The sequence below is a fragment of the Carcharodon carcharias genome, chromosome 8 (genome assembly GCF_017639515.1).
Source record: "Carcharodon carcharias isolate sCarCar2 chromosome 8, sCarCar2.pri, whole genome shotgun sequence".
Lineage (NCBI taxonomy): Eukaryota > Metazoa > Chordata > Chondrichthyes > Lamniformes > Lamnidae > Carcharodon > Carcharodon carcharias.
Genome location: NC_054474.1, coordinates 12,452,615 through 12,474,043, shown reverse-complemented (window position 1 = coordinate 12,474,043; position 21,429 = coordinate 12,452,615). Strand labels below are relative to the sequence as shown.

The following is a 21,429-nucleotide window of genomic DNA, read 5'->3' as shown; positions in this document are numbered from 1 at the left end:
TACTGAAACTTTGACCACCTGGCCGGGTTCATTCCCTAATACCAGGTCCAGTATTGCCCCTTCCCTAGTTGGACTATCTACATATTGTCACAGGAAGCCCTCCTGGATGCACCTTACAAATTCTGCACCATCCAAACCCCTAGCACTAAGTGATTCCCAGTCAATATAGGGAAAGTTAAAAATCACCCACCACAACAACCCTATTGCTTTTAGTGCTCAGTGACTGAACCTCCACAGTCCTCGAGGGTAGGGAATTCCCTCCGAGTGAAGAAATTTCTCCTCATCTCAGTCTTAAATGGCCGACCCCTTATTCTGAGGCTGTGGTCCTGGTGTGATAGGTTATCGGGGGTCGGTGGGATGCAGATTTGAGGTTACTTTCAGCCATGACCTTATTACGTGGTGGAGCAGGCTCGAGGGGCTGAATGGCCTACTCCTGCCCCTTGTTCATATGTTCTAAGTTCCTCAGCCAGGGGGAAACAACCTCTCAGTGTCTACCCTGTCAAACCCTTTAAGAAATGTATTTGTTTCAATCGCCTCTCATTCTTCTAAACTCCAGGATAAATGGGCAGGCTTCCTTTCATAAAGAGCCATTAGTGAACCAGATGGAGTTTTTACAACAATCTGACCTCTTCATGGTCATCGCTGCTGCTATCAGGTTTTATAAATCCAGATACTGTCTTAAAAACTCATCTGATTCACCAATGCCCTTTAGGGAAGGAAATCCACCATCCTTACCTGGTCTGGGCCTATATGTGACTCCAGGCCCACAGCAACATGGTTGGCTCTTAACTGCCCTCTGAAATGAGCTAGCAGGCCCCTCAGTTCAAGGGCAAGTAGGGATGGGCAACATTGCCGGCCTCGCCAGCAATGCCCACATCCCATGAAGGAACAAAGAAAATAAAGATTTCCCAACCGATTTCAATTGTTCAAAATATGCACGGCTGTTGGGGTTTGATCTTACGCTCACAGACTATTAGTCCAGTGACACCACCCCTCTGCGAAACTGCATCCATGGGATCAGGGTGGGCAGATTGTGGCGAGGGTGCAGAACCTATAAAAACCCCAGTTCTGCCTTGACGGGCCGAATGGCCGGTTTGTATTCTGGAACTTTCTCTGATTCTGCGGGTAATCACTGACCGAATCCTTTCATCGCCTTGCGGAGTGCCTTGGCGTCCACTTCTGGCTTGAAATCGGGAGCTGGGCGCACCGTCCCTTTTAGCTGTTCAGGAAGAAATAAGACGGCATTGGTAAGTGAGAGTGGAGTATGGAATGAGGTAGTGGGGAGGCAGGAGGGGTGGTTGGTGTGGAGGGAGAGAAGAGTGAGGGGAACCCCGTTGGAATGCAGCCCGACATCTCTCCATCGCTCTGCACGGTTCCCATGGTGACATGCTTATGGGATGTTATGGGAAGATTTTAATTTTTTTTACGCAGCGAGTTGTGGTGTTCTGGAATGTTCTGCCAGAAAGGGCAGCGGAAGCAGATTCAATAGTAACTTTCAAAAGGGGAAATGGGACGAAACCCTGAATAGGAAAATGTTTTGCCAGGCTTTTCTCTCTCTTCTTTGTCAATGACACAGTTTTGGACCAGCTCCAAATCGCTTCCTAAATGGTGGGCTATTTGACTGTAGTGGGCATCACAGCAGAACCTCTTCTAGACTATTCCAAAGGGACCAATGGATAGGGATCCGCTGGTTGCTCTCGTACCCAGGCCAACCTAGCTTGGAGGGGTATAGGGAGGGTAGATGGAGGGCTACTGACATCAGTTGAAGCGCCTCATGGCAACTACTGATACCAGATACTCACTCCAACTAAGAGTTAAATCTGGGGTGTGGTTGGGACACCCTAGTAACACACAGGGCACTAGGACCCCGTGTATAACTCAGTAACACACAGGGCACTAGGACCCTGCCCAGTAACACACAGGGCACTTGGACCCCATGTATAACTCAGTAACACACAGGGCACTAGGACCCTGCCCAGTAACACACAGGGCACTAGGACCCTGCCCAGTAACACACAGGGCACTAGGACCCCATGTATAGCTCAGTAACACACAGGGCTCTAGGACCCTGCCCAGTAACACACAGGGCACTAGGACCCCATGTATAACTCAGTAACACACAGGGCTCTAGGACCCTGCCCAGTAACACACAGGGCACTTGGACCCTGCCCAGTAACACACAGGGCACTAGGACCCCATGTATAACTCAGTAACACACAGGGCACTAGGACCCTGCCCAGTAACACACAGGGCACTAGGACCCTGCCCAGGAACACACAGGGCACTAGGACACTGCCCAGGAACACACAGGGCACTAGGACCCTGCCCAGGAACACACAGGGCACTAGGACCCTGCCCAGTAACACACAGGGCACTTGGACCCTTCCCAGTAACACACAGGGCACTAGGACCCCATGTATAACTCAGTAACACACAGGGCACTAGGATCCTGCCCAGTAACACACAGGGCACTTGGACCCTGCCCAGTAACACACAGGGCACTAGGACCCCATGTATAACTCAGTAACACACAGGGCTCTAGGACACTGCCCAGGAACACACAGGGCACTAGGACCCTGCTCAGGAACACACAGGGCACTAGGACACTGCCCAGGAACACACAGGGCACTAGGACCCTGCGCAGGAACACACAGGGCACTAGGACCCTGCCCAGTAACACACAGGGCACTAGGACACGGCCCAGGAACACACAGGGCACTAGGACCCTGCCCAGTAACACACAGGGCACTAGGACACGGCCCAGGAACACACAGGGCACTAGGACCCCATGTATAACTCAGTAACACACAGGGCACTAGGACCCTGCCCAGTAACACACAGGGCACTAGGACACGGCCCAGGAACACACAGGGCACTAGGACCCTGCCCAGTAACACACAGGGCACTAGGACACGGCCCAGGAACACACAGGGCACTAGGACCCTGCCCAGTAACACACAGGGCACTTGGACCCTGCCCAGTAACACACAGGGCACTAGGACCCTGCCCAGTAACACACAGGGCACTAGGACCCTGCTCAGGAACACACAGGGCACTAGGACCCTGCGCAGGAACACACAGGGCACTAGGACCCTGCGCAGGAACACACAGGGCACTAGGACCCTGCCCAGTAACACACAGGGCACTAGGACACGGCCCAGGAACACACAGGGCACTAGGACCCTGCGCAGGAACACACAGGGCACTAGGACCCTGCCCAGTAACACACAGGGCACTAGGACACTGCCCAGGAACACACAGGGCACTAGGACCCTGCCCAGTAACACACAGGGCACTAGGACACGGCCCAGGAACACACAGGGCACTAGGACCCCATGTATACTCAGTAACACACAGGGCACTAGGACCCTGCCCAGTAACACACAGGGCACTAGGACACGGCCCAGGAACACACAGGGCACTAGGACCCTGCCCAGTAACACACAGGGCACTAGGACACTGCCCAGGAACACACAGGGCACTAGGACCCTGCCCAGTAACACACAGGGCACTAGGACCCTGCCCAGTAACACACAGGGCACTAGGACACGGCCCAGGAACACACAGGGCACTAGGACCCTGCGCAGTAACACACAGGGCACTAGGACCCTGCCCAGTAACACACAGGGCACTAGGACACGGCCCAGGAACACACAGGGCACTTGGACCCTTCCCAGTAACACACAGGGCACTAGGACCCTGCCCAGTAACACACAGGGCACTAGGACACTGCCCAGTAACACACAGGGCACTAGGACCCTGCCCAGGAACACACAGGGCACTTGGACCCTTCCCAGTAACACACAGGGCACTAGGACCCTGCCCAGTAACACACAGGGCACTAGGACACTGCCCAGTAACACACAGGGCACTAGGACACTGCCCAGTAACACACAGGGCACTAGGACACTGCCCAGTAACACACAGGGCACTAGGACCCCATGTATAACTCAGTAACACACAGGGCACTAGGACCCTGCCCAGGAACACACAGGGCACTAGGACACGGCCCAGGAACACACAGGGCACTAGGACACGGCCCAGGAACACACAGGGCACTAGGACACTGCCCAGTAACACACAGGGCACTAGGACACTGCCCAGTAACACACAGGGCACTAGGACCCCATGTATAACTCAGTAACACACAGGGCACTAGGACACGGCCCAGGAACACACAGGGCACTAGGACACGGCCCAGGAACACACAGGGCACTAGGACACTGCCCAGTAACACACAGGGCACTAGGACACTGCCCAGTAACACACAGGGCACTAGGACCCCATGTATAACTCAGTAACACACAGGGCACTAGGACACGGCCCAGGAACACACAGGGCACTAGGACACGGCCCAGGAACACACAGGGCACTAGGACACGGCCCAGGAACACACAGGGCACTAGGACACTGCCCAGTAACACACAGGGCACTAGGACCCCATGTATAACTCAGTAACACACAGGGCACTAGGACACGGCCCAGGAACACACAGGGCACTAGGACACGGCCCAGGAACACACAGGGCACTAGGACACGGCCCAGGAACACACAGGGCACTAGGACCCTGCCCAGTAACACACAGGGCACTAGGACCCTGTGTATAACACAGGAACTATAGATTTGAGGAGCTTTTGTGGTGCAGTGGGTAGTGTCCCTGAGCCAGGAGCTCTGGGTTCAAGTCCCACCCCAGAACTTAATGGCCAAGGAAGGTGCATTCATAACACGGCCAAAGAGGTTAAGTATCAACTTGTAAACCCTTCCAACACCAGCCACTGGCAGGTGATAAGAGTGGGAGAGATTCCTGGTCAGTCACGTGAGGGAAAGAATGTTGGAGCCTCCACCATCACTATCTACAGCTCCAGGCTGCAACATGTATGTAAAAGTGCATGTTACCACAGCAACCTGACTCCCTGAGTGAACTGTAACCCACCTCTATATAAAACAGTAACGCAGAGAGCACTAGGACCCTGTGCATAACCAAACAACACACAGGGCACGTGGACCCTGCCCGGTAATACAGAGGAACAGTGGATTCGAACATCGAGAGCTCATAATGTTCTGAGGCAAACAGGAGAATGTTGCAGGGTCACAGTCAGTCGATTCATTAATCAGAATATGGAAAAACATGAGGGAAGAAGTCATTGGTTAGAGAGAGGGTATTAGGAGCTATTAGATACTGGTGAGGAGTTTACAAATCAGTCCCAATATGTTGATACTTACATTCCGATCTCTAGGAAACGTGAGCAGAGCAGTGTTAGTGGGATAGCAGGAGGCACCAGCAAATCAATTTCTTCACTTAAAGAGACAGTACCCCAGTGTCCGTGGGTGTTTTAAACAATTTCAGGTGTTCAGTCAATTCTATTGCACAAGCAAAATGAGCTGAATGGCCTCCTTCTGCTCTATATGATTCAATCATCAATATAAAATTATTAACCTTACTGAGGCAGCACTTCCTGTTGCCACGGCCTTTGATCAGTAACTTGCGACAACACGAAACAGCCTATGGAAATATTCAGGATGGAAAGCCTACATGTAAACAGTCGGCTATAATGGTGTAGCTGTGGCTGCGGCAAGTACGCGGTGCCTTGGAGTGGGTTTCTGAAGTCTCTCTCCCGACCCTGTCACCATCTTGTGAATATCTTAAATAAGTATACACTCATTAACAGGCTGTGGGCAGCTTAACAGTGATTTTTCACAAAAGTGACATCAAAACTGAGCCTCTATTAACGTAGTGATCTAAACAGCAAAACAAATCAGAATTGGAACAGTAAATTCATCTCAAAATGTTTTATTTCCCTTTTCAGCAGCCATCAGTCTGCTTTAGGTTCCACTTTTATGCACAGGTGGAAGGGACAAGTTTCTGACTTAATGGGGTCACAGACTTAAATTTTTCTATGTTCTCGTGAAGCCACCTAAGGCATCCAATGGCCCCTCAAGGACAACAGACTTGGAAACCTGTCAAAATTGCCCTTGGAGAATAGAAGCTGATCAGCATTTAATGGGAATCAGTTTCACTGACTGCTACGTTTCCCTATGTTGTAACAATGACTACACTTCAGAAGCACTTAATTGGCGATAAAGAGTTTTTGCACATCCTGAATTTGAGAAAGGTGCAATTGTAAAGAAAATATATATTACTGTGGCCTACTGTGAAGCAGGTTTGTGGGGGCTGTGTGTGTGTGTGTGTGTGTGTGTGTGTGTGTGTGTGTGTGTGTGTGTCTAATCTATTTAAACTGAAGACAGTCAGATTACAAGGTTAAAATCATCAAAGACATTGAGGTAAAAGCAGGCATTTCAAAATGGAGATGAACAAGCTAAGATGGGATACACATGAATACAATATGAATATGATTTTGCATTAGGAGGTAAATGAGGAGTTGAATTTTTAGCAGTTGAGCTTCAAAGAGAGAAAAAAGGAAGTTTTACAACTGGCAAAGATCATAAATGAATAAAGCACAGTTTTTAAATTTACTTTTCCCAAAAGTAGTGGCCATAAAGATAACATGAAAGGTTTTGAGATTCTGGGAAAGGTAACTTTCAAAAGAAATTTCAGTACAATTCATTGCCACAGAGGGCTGTGGAGGCCAGGTCATTGAGTGCATTTAAGACCGAGATAGATAGGTTCTTGATTGGTAAGGGGATCGAAGGTTATGGGGAGAAGGCGGGAGAATGGGGTTGAGAAACTTATCAGCCACGATTGAATGGCGGAGCAGACTCGATGGGCCAAATGGCCTAATTTCTGCTCCTATGTCTTATGGTCCACAATGGGTTTAAAAATGAAAGAGAAAAACATATTTAAGGAGAGATTGAAAGCTGTATGAGGTGTGGCCATGTGAGATTTTAAAGAGTGTGCTGTGCGAAGACAGGCCTGTGAAGGAAGCAGCCTCTAGCCACCCACAGAAGTGTCTGGTTGTTCCAGAAAACAAGGTTTTGTTACAAGCCTTGAATTTCCATTGTTGAACGAGAGGGAGAAAGAAGTCCTGTGAGGGCAGATGGAAACTTGACAGATGGAATATAATGTGGGAAAATGTGAGATTATGCGTTTTGGCAGGAAGAATAGAGGAGCTGAATATTATTTAAATGGAGAAAGACTGCAGAAAGCTGCAGCACAGAGGGATTTGGGGGTCCTCATGCATGAATCCCAAAAAGCTAGTGTACAAATTCAACAGGTAATAGGGAAGGCAAATGGAATGTTGGCCTTTATTTTAAAGGGAATGGAGTATAAAAAAAGGGAAGTCTTGCTAAAACTATACAAAGCACTAGTTAGACCACACCTAGAATACATTGAACAGTTTTGGTCCCCTTATCTAAGTAAAGATATACTGGCATTGGAGGCTGTCCAGAGAAGGTTCACAAGGTTGATCCCAGGTATGGAGGGGTTTTCTTATGAGGAGAGGTTGAGTAGGTTGGGCCTGTACTCATTGGAGTTTAGAAGAATGAGAGGTGACCTTATTGAAACATATAAGATTCTTAGGGGGCTTGACAGGGTAGATGCTGAAAGATTCTTTTCCCTTGTGGGAGAGTCTAGGACCAGAGGGCATAATCTCAGTGTAAGGGGCCACCCATTTAAGACAGAGATGAGGAGGAGTTTCTTCTCTCAGAGGGTAGTGAATCAGTGGAATTCTTCACCACAGAGGGCTGTAGAGGTTGGTTCATTAAGTTTATTCAAGGCTGAGATAGGTAGATTTTTAATCAGTAAGAGAATCAAGGGTTATGGGGAAAAGACAGAAACATGGAGGTGAGGATTATCAGATCAGCCATGATCTCACTGAATGGCGGAGCAGACTCAATGGGCCGAATGGCTTACTTCTGCTCCTACATCTTATGGTCAAGGTACCTCCCCTTTAGCAACAGTAGGTGCCTTGCAGTAATTTTACTGGATATTTTATGGATTACAAATCTATAGGGATTGTTGCTTGGAAAAGGGTGCTTATTTGTGAGTCTAAGTAGAAATCTTCTGGGAAACGCAAGACTAAATTTAACTGTGCAACTATAATCTTGTGTGTTTAAGCTTTCTTTCCTTTTGTTAATAAATGTTTTAATTTAATATTTAAAATCCCCTAAAGTGGCCGTGGAATCATTAGTTCTGACTTTAGTACACATACCTTCTCATGATGAATACAAATTTCAAATTGTTGTGATAGCTTGGCCAAGTTTCCCTTTGGGATTTGGTCAGTCTGGCAATTACCACACTACAGAAATGCAAGTTTTTTTTGCTTCTAGTTCAAATTGTTGCATTTGTTTCATCTCACAGTGCTGTACCTGAGGGGCATTATGAACAATAAACACCACTCCAATTTAGCGATGCTCTAAATTTAAGCTCCCCAAAAACCTTTTAAGGTCACTCAACCAGCGAATACTGTCTCTTTAAGATCCGAGTTGTGCGTTTTGTACAGACAGATCAAACGCAAGCTTGCATCCAGCAGAAGGTGTGGCAAAGGGAATCAGCAGTGGGGTTGGGGGTAGTGGGGAGAGAGGGGCTGAAGCTACTTGTGTAAACCAAACCTCCATTCGGGTGACGGCACTGACTTCCCAAATCTGATAGGCAACTTGCGCAGCCTCGGGGAAGAATTCACCTGCAGCGCTGCAACATTAAGCAAACAGTACAATGTGGTGAGGCCCAGTAAAGGAATGGGGCTCTAAAAATAACAGAGGGAACACAAGTGGCATGTGTAGTATTTGTTCCCAAGACGAGCTTCCAACAACATATCTGCACTATCATCAAAATCGCCTACTCCCCCCTGCGTAACATCGCCCTGTCTGCACTCCTCTGCTGCTGAAACTCTCATCCGTGCCTTTCTTACCTTTACACTTGACCACTCCAATGTTCTCCTGGCTGCCTCCCAGCTTCCAAATTTTAAAAGCTTGGGCTCATCCCATGACTCTGTTGCCCATATCCTGACTCGCACCATGTCCTGTTCATCCATCCCCACCACCATCCCCCGACTTTTATTGGTTTAGTCACTTCTCAATTTTAAAATTCTCGTCTTCATCTTCCAATTCCTCCACGTCCTCATCTCTCCCTATCTCTCTAACCCCCTCCAGCCCGACAACTGGTCCTCATCCCTCCCTATCTCTCTAACCCCCCTCCAGCCCGACAACTGGTCCTCATCCCTCCCTATCTCTCTAACCCCCCTCCAGCCCGAAAACTGGTCATCATCTCTGCGCTCCTCCACTTCTGACCACTCATGCATCCCTGATTCCTCGATTTTAATCATTCCACCATTGTTGGCCTTGCTTTCAGTTGCTCTAACTTCTGGAATTCCCTCCCTAAACCTCTCCAACTCTATCTTCCTCCTCCTTTAAGACACTCCTGAAAATCTAAGTCTTTGACCAAGCTTTCTCCTTATGTGGTTTAGTGTCAAATTTCATTTTTACAATCGCTCCTGTGAAGCACCTCGGGTCCCTTTACTATATTAAAGGTGCTATATAAAAGCAGGTTGTTGTGGTTTCCGATCTGCAGCAAAACCCAGTCCAGCCGCCTCCCCTGCTAAATTCTTCATGAGCTACAGCCATAAGCAAGATGTTGGCCTGCAACACCATCATCACCAACCTAACTCGATTAACTCCAACCCAACCGAGCACACGCCAACCTAACCCTCCACAACCCTCCCCGACCCAACCCTCCACACCCCAACCTAACCCTCCGCAACCCTCCCCTCCCCGACCCAACCCTCCTCTCCCCGATCCAACCCTCCTCTCCCCGACCCAAACCTCCACACCCCAACCTAACCCTCCGCAACCCTCCCCTCCACGACCAAACCCTCCCCTCCCCGACCCAACCCTCCACAAACCAACCTAACCCTCCGCAACCCTCCCCAACCCAACCCAACACTCCCCTCCCTGACCAAACCCTCCCCTCCCCGACCCAACCCTCCACAACCCAACCTAACCCTCCACAACCCTTCCCTCCCCGACCCTCCCCTCCCCGACCCTCCCCTCCCTGACCCAACCCTCCCCAACCAACCCAAACCTCCACAACCCAACCTAACCCTCCGCAACCCTCCCCTCCCCGATCCAACCCTTCCCACCCAACCCAACCCTCCACAACCCTCCCCTCTCCTCCCCGGCCCAACCCTCCCCTCCCCGACCCAACCCTCCTCTTCCCGACCCAATCCTTCTCTCCCCTCCCCAACCCTCCTCTCCCCGACCCAACCCTTCTCTCCCCTCCCTAACCCTTCTCTCCCCGACCCAACCCTCCCCTCCCCAACCACAACCCAACCCAATCCTCTCCTCCCTGACCCAATCCAAGTTCTGTTGCTTTTACCTTTGATTTCTCCTGATGCCTGTACTGAGGATGTTGCTGACCTGTGTACAATCCCACAGTTTGGGAATTCTCCATGATCCACCACCGCCTGTCATGCACTGAGGTGGATGTGGGGAGAGTGTGCGAAACAGGCATCTCTTTCATTGTTACAAATAGCAGAGGCCCCACTGTAAGGACCCACCTCCAATAACACTTCACTTAAGACAGCCCAGCAGTTATGTTGCAGAAAGCTGAGGAGCCCAGGACAAAGTCATCAGATTCTGTAATCAAAGCTTCCTCCTGTCACCTTCCTGGGATGTTAAGAACATAGGAACAAGAGGGGAGGCCATTCAGCCCCTCAAGTCTGTTCTAACATTGATCAGATCATGGCTGACCTGTATCTTAACTCCAACCTATTTTGGTTCTGTAACACTTAATCGCCTTCCTTAGTAAAAATCTATTCTTCTCAGTTTTGAAATTTCAATTGAGCCTCAGCCTCAACAGGATTTTGGGGAGGAGAGTTCCAGATATCCCCTATCCTTTGTGTGAACGGCACAGCTCTCATTTTAAGGTTCTGTCCCATTGATCTGGACTAACTGGCCTGTTTTAGAACATCAAAACTCTTCAGGTTTCCTTTCACCGCCCACCCCCTAATATCCACACCGTCAAATGGATTGTAATTGGCCTGGGTATTAATGGGAGCCTGAAGACTGGGAATCGCTGACCTGTATCCATCACACAAGGAGGAATGCTAAGGTGAAGAGCCTTACTCATCATCGCCTCCACAGAGTCGCAGCAGAGCTCGCTTGTAATCGCCAGAGGTGTCGCTCTGAAAGGAAGTGGACAGCAGTGATACACAGCTCTGCGTCAGTACAGTGCAAGTCATTTGTGTCTTTATCGTATCGCAATCCGTCCCCTGCTCCCCTCATGGTATTAGCTGCTGGGTGCTAGTCCTGACAGCGATGAGGTAACCGCTGCATCACTTTCCCTACCTTCCCCTCAATCTCCACCCACCACACCATAAGGTGGGCACCATGCCAGCCATGCCAATCAGCAACGTGGGCATGAGCCACCTGCCGCTTTCTGACTGCCTTTGCCCCACACCCAATGTGGGTCCCTGCCAATGACGGAGCTACCCATCAGTGGCGAGGCTGAGGGAGTTGTCCCACTGAGTCACGCTAGGATATGTTTCTATTCCACGGATGCCGGCCACTCTTGGGTATCTCAACCGAGTTGCCACTTTTCCTTCACTTTAGCAGTGACAGATGACAGATCGACCATGGCAGGGGAGCATTATATTCAAGGCTGGTCCCGTCCTTACCCATCACCCACACACATTCACTCACACGCCTACACACCCACTCACGCATGCGTGCGCACACCCACTCACACACACCCACTCATACACGAGCACAGAAGCACATTCATTAAACACATACGTGCACACATACATACATGTGCAAATGCATACACACAGAGACATATATATATATATATATAAATAAACAGGAATACAGGCCCTGGTTGATGTCCCCCTCTCTAACCTAGGACATAATGGTGCTGCACTGAGATTTCTTTTGTACAAAATTACCTGCCCAGGTTGGTGGGAAATCTCCAGGCCGACATGCGGATTGAACAAACCCTCCTGTAGCTCAAATCCTGGACGTTAGCACTCACCCTAATCGTATTGTGCAGCGATTTCTCATACTTCATCCTAAACTCTTCCCTGATGTCCAACATATCGATCTCACTGCGGGAAATCATGATTCGGATCAGAGTGTTGTCCCTCGTACCCATACCCTGCACAAGGACAAAGAAAGAGAGAGTGACACCTCCACTATTGTTCACTCTGCAAGTGGTTTGCTGCATGGAGTCTTCATTTGTCCTGTGGCTACATCATGGACACCCTTCACTGGACACCATACAAGGAAAGATCAGCATCTGATAGCGAGTTATCCTCATTCTTCCAAGTGAGGCAGAAGATTGTGGGTTCAAGCCCAACTCCAGAGGTTTGAGCAGGTAACCTGGGCTCACACTCCCAGTGTGGAACTGAGGGAATGCGGCACTGTTGGAGGTGCCATCTTTCAATCGAGGCCTTGTCTATCCTCTCGGGTAGGTTTAAGAGATACCACACCACTGTTTCAGAGAAGACCAGGGCAGTTTTCTTCAATGCTGCTGGAAATATTTATTTCTTACTCAATTTCACTAAAACAACATCTTGTCACCTAAACCACTGGCGTTTGTGGGACCGAGTGCAAATACATCAAAAGTAGTGGCTGTAAAGCATTTTAAGATGACTTAGCCTCCTGAAAGTCACTATATAAATGCAAGTTTTTCTTTAAGGTAGTTATGTTACTGGACTAGTAATCCAGAGGTCTGGACTAATGACCCCAGAAACAAGAGTTCAAATCCCACCGTGGTATCTGGAGAATTTAAATTCAGTTCATTCAATAAATCTGGAATAAAAAAATTGAATCAGTAATGGTGACCCTGAAACTACTGGATTGTCAAAAAAAACCCATCTGGTTCAGTCCTGTCCTTTAGGGAAGGAAATCTGCCATCCTTATGGGGGAGGAGATGGCATAATGGTATTTGTCAGTGGAAGAGTATTCCAGAGACCCAGGGTAATTGTGTGGGGACCTGGGTTCAAATCCCACCACAGCTGTGAAATTTGAATTCAATAAAAATTTGGAAATTAGAAGTATTGTGGCTTAAAAAACCATCTGATTCATTAATTCCTTAACCTGGTCTGGCCCACAACAATGTGGTTGATTCTTAAAATGCCCCCTGAACAAGGGCAAATAGGGGTGGGCAATAAATGCTCAGCTAGACAGCAATGTCCATGTTCCCATGAACAATTTAAAATTACCTGGCCTAAATGTGACTCCAGACTCTTAGCGATGTGGTTGACTCTTAACTGCCCTCTGAGATGGCCCAGCCACTCAGTTTTTATCACATGAGCACTGCAGTGGGTCAAGAAAGCAGCTCGCCATCACCTTCCCTCAGGCAATTCGAGGTGGGCAACAAATATTGGCCCTGCCAGTGATGCTCACATCCGATGAATGAAGAAGTAAAAATGGCCAGGGACATCCTGAGTTCAGGAAAGGCACCCGTTTGCTGCATTTGCAACAAAGCAAGAGGAGCTTTGCTGCAAAAGATACCTCGGTGGGAACAGCCCACTTCAGGATATCCTGAGGGTTTTTGGGGCTAGAGGAACAGGTGGGGAAAGTGGTGTTGATGTCAAAGATCAGCCAGGGTCACGGGGCCGAATAGCCTCCTCCTGCTCCTATTTCTCATGTAGTTACGTGGAAAGTCTTTGTTGTTTTACCTTCATCGCTTTGTATAGTCTGGAAGCGAAATATTCCTGAGTGTTTCTGGCACATCGGACTAGGGAATGCAAAAACACAGGCAACGTTAAGTGAAAAAGGCCTGATCTGATACCATCAATACCGACAATGACTAAAAATATATCACATCAATACAAAATAATCTCTAACCTCGGGGTGTGATGGAACGTGAAGATAAATCCAATTAAACTGGGACCACAGAGCGGAGAGTGTGGTACAAAGGGTAGGTGGGGTGTTTACAGAGTGGTGGTAGGGAGGGTAGTTTTTTTTTAACAAGGGCTGGGAAGTGTGCTTCACAGTAGGGGGGCTTTAGTGGAAGGCCTGGGTGGGGAGGCTATCACTAGAAGTGACCATGAAACTATGGGATCGTCATTAAAATCCAGGCCAATTCACTAACGTCGCTTTTGGGAATTAAACTGGAATGCTCAGTCAGCATATCCATGTTTCTGTATGGATTCATCGGGTGATTTTCCCCGGATACTGTTCAGTGCAATGGAACCCCCACGGTGGCCGAGATGGGGTCTGAAGTTGAAAGAGATAAAAACAAAAAAACTGCGGATGCTGGAAATCCAAAACAAAAACAGAATTATCTGGAAAAACTCAGCAGGTCTGGCAGCATCGGCGGAGAAAAAAAGAGTTGACGTTTCGAGTCCTCATGACCCTTCAACAGAACATGAGTTCTGTTGAAGGGTCATGAGGACTCGAAACGTCAACTCTTTTCTTCTCCGCCGATGCTGCCAGACCTGCTGAGTTTTTCCAGGTAATTCTGTTTTTGTTCTGAAGTTGAAAGGTTGGTTTAACCCACATTTAGCGCAAGCGCCGTCCGGCTAAAGGAGTTCAATCCTGTGCGAGGAATTAGCTGCCTCGAGGATCACTGGAGTGTTGACTGAGAATTAAACTGCCTGTTGGCACTCAGCAAAGAGACCACACGCCATCCTGGTCGCTAGTGCCCGAATGCTCCCTCTTAACCACAACAAAGCCGTACAGAAGTTAAAAACATCATGGCTGAGCATGTCGAGTGCTCTACCACCTATTACTGTCCAATGACTGCTGCAGATTTGAAGAGGATTTTGAATACTCAGCCGGAGTATCGTGTATAGTTCTGGGCGCCACACTATAGGAAGGATGTAAACACAGAGGTTTACAAGAATGGTTCCAGGGATGAGACACTTCCATTACAAAGACAGATTGGAGAAATTGGGACTGTTCCTCCTTGTAGAGAAGGCAGCTAAGAGGAAATTTGACAGAGATGTTCAAAATCATGAGGGGGCTGGACAGGGTAGATGGGGAGAAGCTGTTCCCACTCGTAAAAGCATCAGGAACGAGAGGGGGCAGGTTTAATGTGGTTTGCGAAAAGAAGCAAATGCAAAGTGAGAAAAAACTTTTTCACCCAATGAGTGGTTCGGGTCTGGAACGCACTGCCTGGAAGTGTGGTGGAGGCAGGTTCAATCGAGGCATTCAGGAGGGCGTTGGGTGATTAAATAGAAACAAGGTGCAGGGGTACAGGGAAAAGGCAGGGGAATGCCACTAGGTCACATTGCTTGTTTAGAGAGCCGGGTGCAGATACGATGGGCTGAATGGCTGCGCTGTTAAAATTCTGTGATTCTGTGAAACACGCCAGGAGATGTACTGAAAGACTTTGGGCGGGATTTTTTTCATCCCCACCCACCGTCAGGATCGTCCGCTCCCACCACCACAAGGCTGGAAAATCCCAGCCTTTGTCAAAACTTCACCAACATTTAAGCAACGTTTCTTCCGAAAATTCTCCGAGAGCTTTGCCTGGGAAACAGTGAGTGCTGCGCTACTTCACCTTACCGGATACTGTACAAGAGTCACTAGGAGAAAGGGAGATTGGGCATGGGCATCTTGCTAAGGGTGCCCCTTGGTCTGCAGGAGTAAGGGGAGGAGGGCATGAGCAACGTCAGCTGCTGCAGTGGGGGTGGGCAGGAGGGTGAGGAGGATGAGGGGATCCCTTCCCCACCCCCCCCTTGTGCTTACAGGACACCCGTCCTCCGCTGGATATACTCCACCAGGACGTCCAGTTCTGTGCCTGTGTGTCCTCTACCACAGTCCCTGGACCATCCTGAAACTTGCCAGCGTGGGTCAGCCTGCACACTCCATGGGCTGGATTTTCAACATAGCGTGCAGGCGTGTACCCAACACACACACAAGCGTGAAATAGCTCGTGATGATGTCAGGCGGGCGTCCCAATGTCATCACGTGCTCGCCAGATATTTCGGTGGGTAAGCGCAGGAGTTGGCAATGGCCTGCCGACAGTTAAGAGGGCTGTTAAACCCATTAATAAATTAATTAAACTGAATTTTTCCCTGCCCATCTGTCACGATGCTATTAACATATATAACGCTATTGGAAATTACCTTTTTTAAAATAGAGGTTTAGTCTGTGCGCCTCTTAATGAGATTAAAGCCAGCTAGTCTGGATGCTTTAATATATAGTAGTTTTGAGACGTAAACAGAGGTGGGGGGTACATTTGCATTTTGTTGAATCGAGCATTCAAGAAAGGGAGTGAAATCTTGCACCTAGCTAGGAGACAACAAGCAATGTTTATATTACTAATAAAATGGGTACTATGAAAGGGGTTTTATTGTTAGAAGAGGTGGAGTTCAAAGGGTCTGGTGATACAATGAGGATTTACATTCAAAGGGGAAGGCTGGGTATAACCTGAGAGGAGTTTGTGTGTGTGCAAGGCAGAGGCACCAAAGCAGCTGTAAGCCCACAACTGTCTGTATAGGAACCAAATTGAAAGGAACCTCATTTTGAATTCGTAAGGTGAAAAATGCTTTGCCTGGTGTCTGCTTAAAATCTATGGGTTGCTGTTGCCTTAATGGAGATTAGTTTGGGAATTTGGTAAAAGTTATGATAGTAGTAAGTTGTAGCCATGTAGATATGTTTAATTTGTTGTAAATTAATAAAGGTCTCATTTAGTTTGATATGAAAACCTCTCGAGAACTGGTGGTCTTATTCCTGAATTTAGAGCTGCATCTCAAACATACCAATTGAAAATATAGGTTATGACAGTTGTTTAAAGTTTCCCTCTGGGATTTTAACTAACTCAGCCTTTACCAATTGCCATGTCATGACACTTACCGTTGGCAGACAGACGAAAAAGCCTTTGGATTTTTGAGGAAGCCTCATCCATGGGCGGGATGAGGTTTCCGACGTTAATCAAAAATAAAATAGAAATTTTAAAGCCTCATTTCTAACACATCACAGGGTCACCTGAGGGGACACCTTTTCCTTTTTAAAACTTTATTTTTCATGTGACAAATTTTCAGCTGCCTGAGCCTTCAGCGGGTTCTCTGTGAGCACACCCACGCACTGGCTTCCAAGCTGGCCCTCCTCCACGACCCCCCCCACCCCCCCCCGCCCCCCACCACCACCCCCCACCGACCCAGGCAGCACTGAGCATTGCAGCGCACATTCATGCTGGCCGTGAATTGGCCGGCCAGCATGAAATCGCGGTCAGGGTCCAATCACAGGTGGTGGACCATTGCACAGCTGCTCCTGGGCCTGTCCGAGAGGGGAAACCCCTCTCCCGCATCTCAGTGGGACTGTGAGAGTGCAGGCTCCGGGAATATTGCATCTAATCAGTACCAGAGTGTCAAACGTATCATTTACAGCACCTGCAGGCACTTTGGGGAATCATGATATTATTAATTAGCTAGAAAACCAGACTTCTCTCATTAGCAAACTGCCTACTCAGCACGTTTTCACTCTATAGCCAAACCAACGCCTCTAAAATTCAAGGTTTCACACAGCCTCACCCTTATTTTTAAACTCTTTCGCTGCTCTAACACTCAGCAAGAATGTTCAATCTTACCCACTGCCAGCATCAGCTTCTCAAAATCACCCGACAGTTCACCCCTCAGGCTCTCTTCGATTTCCTTTCCAGCAATCTTCTGATACTCGTCGAACACTGAGAAACATTCCAAGCAGAGGAGGTCAACAGCGTTTGTTAAAGTAAACACACAAGCACACCAACCTGTATGTATGCACACACATGTGCGCACAAGCCTGCATGCACACACATGTACACACACCAGCCTATGTACACAGACACACGCGCATGGACACACACATACACACACAAACACACACACAAAAACGTACACACACACACAAAAACATACACACGTGCTCACAAATGTACACACACACGCATACAAACATACACGCATACATACACACACGTGTACACGTGCACACAAACATATACACACAGACACATACACATACACAAAACATACTCACACACAAACGTACACGCAAACACACATGTACACACACACGTACACAAGCATGCACACACACACACTCACAAATATACATACACACATACACACGTGTACACACGCACACACGTATACACACACAAGCACACACACACAAACATACATACACACACACAAACGTACACACATACACAAATGTACATGCACACAAATGTACACACACACACATGCACAAATGTACACACACGCACACAAATATACTCACACATGCACACAAATGTACACACACACACACCTGTACGCACATGCACATAAACACGTTCACACACACATATGCGCATACACGTGCACACACTCAAACCAATCTGTACAAACCCATACACACACAAACATCAACCTGCACACAGGCATGTACTTATGCACTTGCACAGGCATATAGACATGCATGTCCACTTTACATAAGCACATGCACTTACTTAGACACATGGATGACAATTTGAAAGTCAGTGGGGGTTAACTGTGTATAGGTGCACTGACTGAATTATGAGAGGTGATTTTGCCTATGGCAGGTGACAGCAAAGTTCGTAGCTGCAGGCATGATACAGATCTATCACAGGGGCACTGCCAACCAACAGGTCAGTAAACAACATCATGTGTGAGGCAGTAACACACTGGAAGATCAAGAGACGGTTAAATGATGGGTTTATCACACTGCTCAGAACGATGGGTTTATCACACTGCTCATAATGATGGGTTTATCACACTGCTCATTCAGCCACCGTACCCAACTGAAGATGGCAAAAGCTTCGGTTTCCGAGGATAGTAATAAACGAGCTCTCTGTGGTTCCCCACTGCAGCTCCCCAGCTTCATACAGCTCCTGTGGGATTTAAACAGGGGAACATTAGAAACAGGAAGAGGCCATTTAGCCCTTGGGTCTGCTTCACCAGCCAATCAGATCAGGGCTCTGATTTATAACAACCTCAGTCTTGAAGATTCCATTCCCTCATTCTTTTACTTCCCCACCAGAGGAAATTGTTTCTCTGTATCAACATTATCCACTCCTTTTAATATTTCAAACACCACTTCAGATCAGTCCCCAATCTCCTATCGTCCAGGGAATACAGGTCAAGATTGTGGAACCTATCTTCATGGCTTAATCTTTTTAGATGAGATCTTAACCTGACCATGCCTGTCAGCTCAGGCGTATGTTAAAGATCCTCTGGCACTATTGGAAAAAACAGCAGGGGTGTCCCCTCTTGTGCTCTTGACCAATAATTACCCCTCAACCAACATCACTTTAAAAAAAAACAAGATTATCTGACCATTATGTTAATGGTGTTTGTGGGATCTTGCTGTGCACAATTTGGAGGAGGGGCTGCGGCATTTTCTGCATTACAGTAGTGACTGCACTTCACAGAACCATCAACTGTCCAGCATGGAGGAGGCCATTCAGCCCATCATGTCTATGCCAGCTGTTTGAAAAGCTCACCACCAGCCACCCCCACCCCCCCCCCACCCCACCCCTTCGGTACTATCCCCACAGCCCTCAATTATTCCCCCCACAGGTATTTATCTAATTATTATTTGAAAGTTATTACTGGAATCTACTCCTATTGGCCTGTCAGACAGAACATTCCAGATCATAAAGACTCGCTGTGTAAAAAAAAAATTCTCCTGGTCTCCATTCCAGCTCTTTTGCCAATTATCTTCAATCTGTGTCCTCTGGTTACTGACTCCCCCGCCCCTCCCCCTGCCACTGGCAACTGTTTCTCTAAAGGAATCCTTCATAATAATTCTGAACTAAATCTCCCCATAAGCTTCTCTTCCCTAAGGAGAACAATCCCAGCTTCTCCAGTCTCCTGAGGTAAGTGAAGTCCCTCGTCCTTGTGGTTTTAGCGAATTTCCCCTCCACTCTCTCTAATGCCTCAACATCCTTCCTGAATCCGAATTAAACACAACACCTCAGCTGAGTCCTGACCAGTGATTGACAAAGTTTTGGCATCAGTTTTTTTTTTAAACTTTTGTATTCTATGCCTCGGTTAATTAAGCCAAGAGTCCCGTTTGCTTTTTTAACAGCCATCTCAACTTGCCCTGCCTTCTTCAAATATATTTTTATTCATTTACAGGGTGTGGACATCGTTGGCCAGACCAGCATTTATTGCCCATCCCTAACTGCCCTTGAGAAATTGGTGGTGAGCTGCCTTCTTGAATCACTGAAATGTGCTGTTAGGGAGTGAGTTCCAGGATTTTGACCCAGCGACAGTGAAGGAACGGTGATTATATTTCCAAGTCAGGACGGCGAGTGACTTGGAGGGGAACTTCCAGGTGGTGGTGTTCCCATCTATCTGCTGCACTTGTCCTTCTATGTAGTAACAGTCGTGGGTTTGGAAGGCGCTGTATAAGGAGCCTTGGTGAGTTCCTGCAGTACATCTTGTAGATGGTACACACTGCTGCTACTGTGTCAGTGGTGGAGAGAGTGAATGTTTGTGGATAGGGTGCCGATCAAGTGGGCTGCTTTGCCCTGGATGGTGTCAAGCTTCTTGAGTGTTGTTCAACCGCACTCATCCAGGCAAGTGGAGAGTACTCCACCACACTCCTGTCTCGTGCCTTGTGGATGGTGGACAGCTTTGGGGAGTCAGGAAGTGAGTTACTCATTGCACAATTCCTAGCCTCTGACCTGCTCTTGTAGCCACAGTATTTATATGGCTGGTCCAATTCAGTTTCTGGTCAATGGTGACTCCCAGGATTTTGACAGTGGGGGATTCAGCGGTAGTTAATGCCATTGAATATCAAGGGCCAATGGTTAGATTCTCTCTTGTTGGAGATGGTCATTGCCTGACACTTGTGTGGTGCGAATGTTACTTGCCACTTGTCAGTCCAAGCCTGGATATTGTCCTGGCCTTGCTGCATTTGGACATGGACTGTTTCGATATTGAGGAGTCACGAATGGTGCTGAACATTGTACAATCATCAGCGAACAACCCCACTTCTAATCTTATGATGGAATTATATCAATTATGATTGATGAAGCAGCTGAAGATGGTTGGACCTAGGACACTACCCTGAGGAACTCCTTAAGTGATGTCCTGGAACTGAGATGACTGACCTCCAACAACCACAACCATCTTCCTTTGTGCTAGGTATGACTCCAACCAGTGGAGAGTTTTCCCCCTGATTTCCATTGACTCCAGTTTTGCTGGGGCTCCTTGATGCCACACTCGGTCAAATGCTGCCTTGATGTCAAGGGCACTCTCAAATATTTCTGCATGTACACCCTCAGATCTCTTGGTTCCTACACCTAGTTTAGAATTGTACCATTTCATTTTTAATTGCCCCTTCACAATCTTCCTACCAAATTCGTCACTTCAAAAAGTACTTCATTGGCTGTAAAGCACTTTGGTTCCTGAGGTTGTGAAAGGTGTTACAGGAAGGAAAGTTCTTTCTAATCTGAGGCCTTAGTTACAGCCTTTGCTACCTTGAGAGCCCTGGGTGTGAGCAGTATGGTTGGGTTGGGTTGATGAGCTAACATTCAGCCTGGAGATGGTCAGTCAGGGTTCAGCACTGCTGGGGATCCAAGCC

At 48.0% G+C, this 21,429-nt stretch overlaps 1 protein-coding gene across 1 annotated transcript in view; it reads right to left on the bottom strand.

The window, feature by feature from the left end:
* Window positions 1–21,429, bottom strand: part of anxa6 (annexin A6) — a 103,402-nt gene that overhangs the window by 45,057 nt on the left and 36,916 nt on the right. Inside the window, exons 9-15 of the mRNA XM_041194387.1 lie at window positions 18,634–18,727; window positions 17,438–17,533; window positions 13,578–13,636; window positions 11,927–12,049; window positions 11,020–11,078; window positions 8,509–8,587; window positions 1,138–1,219 (exon numbers count right to left, since the gene is read on the bottom strand). Coding sequence (XP_041050321.1) covers window positions 1,138–1,219; window positions 8,509–8,587; window positions 11,020–11,078; window positions 11,927–12,049; window positions 13,578–13,636; window positions 17,438–17,533; window positions 18,634–18,727 — 592 coding nt within the window. The remainder of the gene's footprint in view (window positions 1–1,137; window positions 1,220–8,508; window positions 8,588–11,019; window positions 11,079–11,926; window positions 12,050–13,577; window positions 13,637–17,437; window positions 17,534–18,633; window positions 18,728–21,429) is intronic.